General features: G+C 37.1%; 1 protein-coding gene across 1 annotated transcript in view; it reads right to left on the reverse strand.

Annotated features, from left to right (window-relative positions):
* Nucleotides 1-200: 200 nt before the first annotated feature.
* LOC107588769 (H-2 class II histocompatibility antigen gamma chain-like) overlaps nt 201-7,917 on the reverse strand; it is a 9,155-nt gene continuing 1,438 nt past the window's right edge. Inside the window, exons 2-6 of the mRNA XM_016277004.1 lie at nt 1,940-2,100; nt 1,711-1,790; nt 1,441-1,468; nt 1,153-1,359; nt 201-663 (exon numbers count right to left, since the gene is read on the reverse strand). Coding sequence (XP_016132490.1) covers nt 617-663; nt 1,153-1,359; nt 1,441-1,468; nt 1,711-1,790; nt 1,940-2,100 — 523 coding nt within the window. The 3' untranslated portion in view covers nt 201-616. The remainder of the gene's footprint in view (nt 664-1,152; nt 1,360-1,440; nt 1,469-1,710; nt 1,791-1,939; nt 2,101-7,917) is intronic.

Here is a 7,917-nt window from a genome sequence, read left to right on the forward strand (position 1 = left end):
TCTTTTCAGTTGTACATAAAGGTCCATCTATTTTTGTAATATCTCTGTGTGTTCTAGCCTTAATTACAAAGGTAAATGTAAAAATCCAAAAATATTTGCAAAGCATCTTTGGGGCCATGCAAAAAAACATCAGCCTTTAGACTTTGCCATACAACTTAAAGTTACAGGAATTTGTCTAAATCAGACACAGAGCACACAAGTAGTTAGTAATTAATTTTATTGTCCATCTTTGTTAGCTATCCATCATCCAATTTCAGCTATCTTTCTATATATTACTTAGCTCTCTTGATCCATTTTACACTCACAATAAAAGAACATTAAAGGTTAGTTAAAAAAACAAGCCATCCAAAATGCCATCAAGTCAAAGCTTTTCATAAAAGGTCAACACAGCTGAAGTTAATCTACTATAGTCTGTAATAATTACCAGTACAATACAAAACAATTAACTTTATTTTAGATTTCTGCTATTGTGACAGCAACATATCTTAATAGACTGAATGAAGAAGTTTACCTCAAACCAAACCATAAATCTAAAGTAAATGTGAAAGTACAAGTGTTAAAGTTAAAGATACCAGAAAATTATATTTATGTTTTAACTGCTCCTCGCTGCTCCTTTTCACTGGCCATCTGTCCCCACCAGAGACTCCAACACCACTTTATCAGCTAAAATAAGGAACAGTGAAGAATGATTTATATTAGAGTTGCATATCATATAACACCACTGACTACATTTTAAATGTGAAACTGCTAAATGAAAACAATATGCAAGTGAATATGCTGTCGTAACTGTGAATAGCATTTCACATGTATTTGTTGCTGCTGTAAAGAAACCTGCCCTTTTTCGCAGAATTTCGTACCTGCTCTCCAAACTTGCATATTGCCAGAAAAAAAAACGTTTGAGGAATGTGGGAAAGAAACAGAAGCCAGTCACTGTACCATCAGAATGGTTTTTGAAACGGATATTTAAAAAAAAAAAACTTACTTACAGTTGCTTTAAATTATGTGACACACATAAAAGGAAAACTGTATTTTATTTCTTTTTGAAGATGTAGCACATTTACTACTCTTGATATTAATATAATTAATGTGAGTAGGTCATGTATGCCACAGAATAATTCAGCTCCCATGGCAACACAGATATTCAGCTCATACCGGAATTGAAGCCCTGACACTTAGTATCACTGGTGTTAGTCAGGGAATCATGAATCTCAACGCCGTTCTTGTCCACACACCAGCACCAGTCAGTCTTGTCCCAGCACTGCTGGGCCAGATAGTCTCCATTCTCATCACACCTGGGGCGGAAGGATGGCAGGAGACCCTTGACCTCCCCAGAAGCCTCCTTCTGGCACTGGGTGAGCTCTGTGGGACAGAAAATACATATATGTGTGAGCAAAGGACATGAAACTGCTACTTTGATTCAAAATGGCAAGATCTCGATACCTGGTTTAGGAGTTGAGGAAGAGGAATCCTGAAAAACAGAGCATAATGACAAAAAAAAGCATGAATGAGATGAGAAATCTGTAGATGGCAGGATTTATATATTCCATAATTTTATATTTTCATTTATCGCTTCCTGTTTTGATAGTCATCATTTCTAAAGCAAAACCATTTGAGAAACACTGCTTTAAAACTTGATTTCGTTTTCTAACTCAATCCTGACATCAAGTGGCCGTCAGCCCACATTAAAACACATTCAAGAGGACAACTTACCTTCTTCTCCTTGGGCGCCTCCTCATATGTCAGAGCGAGAGAGCTCATGGGGAGATGCATTTGCAAGGGGGCACGCATGACTGCACAAAAAAAAAGGAAGAAAGTCTGTATTATTATGCTTTCATTAGAGGACATCTGTGGTAATGGGTTAAGGGTGATTTAAAAGGTAGCATGATGAGAGGCCCATAAAATAAAAATATTACAGTGGATGTAAATGAAGCTCACTGACCAGACTTGCGGCTGATCTCCTGCAGGCGGTCGCTGCGTCTCTCCAGGGTGTTGAGCTGCTCCTTCTGGCTGTAGGCCATGTAGGCGGTGAAGGCCTGACCTGCGATCAGTATGCCAACCAGCAGAGTCACTCCTGCCACCTTCAGGGCCTGATTGTTAGATCTGTTAGGAAACATAAACCAGTGTATTTAAATGAGTGAAATGCTATGATGACATGTAAAACACTAGCAAATTATGCTTTAAAAACAGTTGCCAGTCCTCAAGTGGGCAGAAATGTTTGATGATAAACTTTGGTTTACATTAAAATAAACGTTTTATTAAATATTCTGAGCACAAGAAAATTGAATATGAGTGTCTGGTCATTTAACCCCTTAACTGTCACCGTCCCACCTGTGGGAAGTTTGGCACTCTTTTTTTTTGTTGTCCTTTTTTTCTATAAAATCTTTTAGTAATCATCATCATTTAGATTCATCCTGTGAAAATCATTTTGAAATCGGACATTGCGTTACCATGGAAACGGTACTTTAAAATCTTTTGGCAGTCTCCTCCCCCTTAGTGGGCGGTGTCAAGTGTCATTAAAAAATGTATTACAGTATTTTACAATCAAAACTTTTTATAATCTTGACAATATACATATCAATGGAAACGTCTGAGTCCCAGGATTCCACAATTAGTGGTATTTTGAGATAGAAGTAAGATTTACAGAGAAATCTAGACATGTGACAAAAATGGATTAAAAAAAATAAAATAAAAAATAAATAAAATCTCACAGGAACCTCAATTTTTTTCATATCAACTTCAAATTTGGAACATAAAATCTTTTGGCAGTCTCCTCCCCCTTAGTGGGCGGTGTCAAGTGTCATTAAAAAATGTATTACGGTATTTTACAATCAAAACTTTTTATAATCTTGACAATATACATATCATTGGAAACGTCTGAGTCTCAGGATTCCACAATTAGTGGTATTTTGAGATAGAAGTAAGATTTACAGAGAAATCTAGACATGTGACAAAAATGGATTAAAAAAAAAAAAAAAATCTCACAGGAACCTCAATTTTTTTCATATCAACTTCAAATTTGGAACATAACTTATTTAGACACAAGGCTTTAATTTTATACTAATTTTAGAGTAAAACCTGTTATGTAAAATATTTACTATATAAAAAATCAACTAAAATTAGTATAGCGCATTTTCTTTACAGCAAATTTAAACGTCTATAACTTTGTGATACTTTATTTTTTTTTTTTATTCCACTTTTGCAATAATGCTGCTGATTGTCTTCTTTAAAAAGAGATCAACCTTAGGTCAGTATTCCAAAGTGTTCATAAATTACAACAATTTAAGTTTGGATAGTGCACTTTATTGCCCGGGGAACTCAGGAAGACGCTCAGGACAGTTGACGGGCCACTGCTGCGCATCGTCACGAAAGCTTATCATTTGCACATGTCTTTAAGCCTGGCCAATTTAAACATTCAAAAGAGTTTAAGGCATTCAAACACAAGACGTGGAAAAAGTCAACTGAGTAGGCTACTCGCGTGCCGTGTTCTCACGGACAGCAACACCGAACCGAGCTCTACTTCACTTCCTCCTGCACCTGAGCGAACAAATACAAATCGCAGTTTAAACATGCAAACAGAAAAAGATGTGATGCTGCTGATTGTCTTCTTTAAAAAGAGATCAACCTTAGGTCAGTATTCCAAAGTGTTCATAAATTACAACAATTTAAGTTTGGATAGTGCACTTTATTGCCCGGGGAACTCAGGAAGACGCTCAGGACAGTTGACGGGCCACTGCTGCGCATCGTCACGAAAGCTTATCATTTGCACATGTCTTTAAGCCTGGCCAATTTAAACATTCAAAAGAGTTTAAGAAATTCAAACACAAGACGTGGAAAAAGTCAACTGAGTAGGCTACTCGCGTGCCGTGTTCTCACGGACAGCAACACCGAACCGAGCTCTACTTCACGTCCTCCTGCACCTGAACGAACAAATACAAATCGCAGTTTAAACATGCAAACAGAAAAAGATGTGAAAGAGCCCAATTCAGCACCCTCGCGGTGTTCTGTGCGCACAGGTCGCACGCAGAGAGACGCGTCTCAAAGCGCTTGAACACCGAAATTAGCCTCTTCTCGCTTTGTACCGACAAATACATACAAAATTATGTCAAAATACCCGTCTTGGAAAGTATCCTCGAAAAAAATGTCTTAAGTGAAACTAAACCGTTGAGAAAGAGATCGGATGTGTATCATTATAATGGATGCATTGTCTCTTAAAGTGACCGCGCCTAATTTACTAGCTGCTGTCGGTGTCCTTAAAGTCGGCATGAAACGAAAGTAGCAATTGTCTTTTTTTTCTCTACTGTGACATCAATCCGAGTGAAACTGCATCTGAAATGAGAGGGCAGGACTTGATTTTGTCCTTCGGGAATTGATTGGATCATTGGAAGTTGGGGCGTTGCTAACAAAATGGAGGCAGATCTGAATGCCAGTTTGCAGTTAGTTGTGAGGGTATTTCTCTCCACTGGATTCACCGCAGACACCCTAGCATGAAGAAATGTTTTATTTATTGAGGAAGACGAGGATGATCAACGGCACAAAACATGCCTAAGTAACAGCGTGCACGCGCGGATGACTGAGCACGCACGTCCTCCATCAGGTTAAGTCATATTAAGAGTAATGTTGTGGTAATATCCTAATATTCTTTCCATTTTTAAGGGTAGTGTACTCCCCCATGGCTTGCATCAGCACTGGTCAATGCATTGATTTCTATAAAGTGAAGCATCAGCTTCAGCTTTTCCCCCTGTTGTTTATCCCAGCATTTACCCCTCACATCACTAGCTCCGCCCTTGCTCCATAGCTCGTGACCGAAGAGAAGATGAGTCGTTTTGAGGGGGAGGGGAGGTTAACGTATTTGATTAAAGATTATGAGGGCACATTAATTAAAAAAAAAAAGAAAAAAAATTATTTATAATAAACACTACAGTATTCCATAAAAAAATAAGAATTTTCAATTTTGATTTCATGCCAATTTTAATGTTAATCCAAGAAAATGAAAGAAAATCACTCACTTCTCTTAACTGAATTACTCTCTTACAAGAATGAATCCACAGTCAAACCAACAATTATTCAGACACCAGATATAATTTAATTTGATATTTCTTTTGATAATTTGATATTTTTTATATATATTATATGATATTTTTTTATATTTGCATGACACTATAGTTCATTTATGTAAGTGAGTATAGCAAAATAAAGTAAACTGTGACATATTATACCCAAAAATTCTTCATACAGTGGACTACCAGTAAAACTGATTAAAAATTTGGGACCAAAAATTATTCAGACACTTTGACCTGACCATGTTTTGCTTAAAGGGGTCATATGATGCTTTTTTTAAAGATCATTATTTTGTGTATTTGGTGTAACAGAATATGTTGACATGCTTTAATGTTCAAAAAACACATTATTTTTAAAATACTGTACATTATTGTAGGTCCTCTATGCCCCGCCTCTCTCAAACGCTTCGTTTTCTACAAAGTCCCTCCTTCCGACAAGCGCAGTCTGCTCTGATTGGCCAGCTGACCCAGTGCATTGTGATTGGCCGAACACCGCAAGCACTCGTAGGAAATGTAACGCCCCTTACCATAATCGTGAGCTTCATCTTTCAAAATAAATGTAAAGACAGAGCCCGAAAGGTGAAACCACGCCTTCTTTCTTTGCGTGCACATTTGGGCGGCATTATGCTAATATTTCCACATAGTGAGGTAGATATGTGGGGGCGTGTTAGAACGAGCCGTTTTAGGGGGGCGTGGCAGAGTCTTAACTTTGATAAAGAATATCTCTTTGGTTTTGAGACTTTAGTCTTTGCAACTTCAGGGATCTTATCTATGCACAATCAGCTTGTAACACTCCAAAGAGAAAGGAAAACTTGAAATCGCATCATATGACCCCTTTGCTTAAGTGTTTTTTTTTTCTTTCTTTAATTGCTAATGCAAACTTTTTACACCACAGACTGAACAAAATTAAGCATTGCTTGGTAATTGGTCAACAAAGTATTGATAGTTGTGTAGCTAAATATTGTCATGCTAACAGTTGTCTGAATTTTTGGTTCATTGTAATCCATTACATACCTTTCTATCAAAGTTATCTGATATTATCAAGATGATTTTGTTCTGACACAGTTTAACTCTGAGTTCTTGTCATATTTTATTACCATTTTCTAAACTATAGCAAATAAACTGTGATAATGTGAGAAATGTTGAAGGTGTCAGAATAAATTTTGGTTAGTAAGTAATGTTTATTTCTATAGCACCTTTCAAGAGCAAGTGTCAGGACCATGCAATGCTCTAAACACCATCACAAGAATTTTAAAATGAATTCTAAATTTGACAGGGAGCCAATGTAAAGAAATTAAAATTGGGGTTACGTGAGATCTCTTCGATGACTTGTTAAAAGCTTAGCAGCAGCATTTTGAACCACTTGTAAACGTTTCAGGGATGAATTATTAAGACAAGTAAAAAGAGAGTTACAATAATCAAGGCGGGAGGAAATAAATGCAATCATTTTCATCTCCGCTGTGGACACAACTGGCCTCAATTTCGCAATGTTTCTCAACTGATAAAAACAATTACGAACCAAATAATTCACATGTTGATCAAGACTGAAGGCTTGTCCCATATGTTTGGTTTGACTGTATATTTAATCTTTACACTGAAGACTATGCAGTGCTATTTTACATTCAGGGTTCGTAAACATTTTTACCAATACATTTCCATGACTTTTCCATGACTTTTGAGACAATATTCATGACCTAAATGTTCCATTATTTTACAATAAGAATAAAAATCTGTTCAAATTATCATAGCATATGTTAACTAAAATGAATGACTATTAATGCTACTCGTTTGCTTTCTTGTTTTAGTAATAAGTACAAGCTGCAACTGCGCCAGACGTTACTCCACATATCACATCACTGAATATTATCATTTATTTAACTGTGTGGCCAGGATGGCCATTTTGGTGTCATTTTGTGTGTATTGTTGCTGCTTAAATGCAACAAGCTGCGCTTTAGAGCCCTGCAGTTCAGCCCGAGCCCAACGGCCCCAATTTATTTATGGCTTCGGGACAATTTTCACGTCATAGCTCAGACACGGGCCAGGCATCAGGCTTGCTTCCTCCTTATGTTTATATTTTAGATATCCATCAATTATTGTGGTGATGACAAGGATTTGCCGCGCTGGTGGAAACAACACGAGATCGTGCTACCGTGACTGTCACGAGTGGCTCGGACGGTGTTTAGTGTCCAGCAGCAGCGAGTGCTGGAAGAGTTCCATGTTAAAGCGCACGCAAAGCTTGCCGCAAAACTCCAGCAAGTAATTACCATGATGAATGCTCCAGGGGAAATAGAATATTCGCAGGGTTTCGGTTCATTTTTGTGAAGCGCTCCTGCTCAAGACCGAGACAGCAGAAAGCGTATCCTGTTTGTTTTCTAAAAAAGCACAACGTATGCTGATATTGTGAGTGCACACAAATAAAAGTAGACCCTTAACAGTCCCGAATGATGTATTACTCTTACCTTTATGAGCAAAAATGACTGGTTGTTTCACTGTTATAAGAAAAAAATGCAAGTGATCGTGCTGGCGACTCCATGTCCTGCAAAGTGCGCTTTAGCTTCTCTGCACAAACAATTGGATACGCTCCTAATAGCACACATTTATCTAGGTTAACCATTTAAACTAACATTGTTTTTTTAAGCATTTTATATAGGCCTATAGATTTTATTTTAGTCAAGTGGTGATGATTTGAGAAGGCTAAATTGATCAAACATAGGCTATGATTAACTCACTGTCTGCCACTGGCCGCTTGGTCGTTACTTAAAAAAAACACAAAAAAAATTGAATTTAACAAACAAAAACATTTTCCAAACATATTTTTAAATTAACGTAATAAAGAAACGAAAATATATATAACCACTTT

This window comes from Sinocyclocheilus grahami, unplaced genomic scaffold, assembly GCF_001515645.1.
Source record: "Sinocyclocheilus grahami isolate Dianchi unplaced genomic scaffold, SAMN03320097.WGS_v1.1 scaffold107.1, whole genome shotgun sequence".
Taxonomy (NCBI): Eukaryota; Metazoa; Chordata; class Actinopteri; order Cypriniformes; family Cyprinidae; genus Sinocyclocheilus; species Sinocyclocheilus grahami.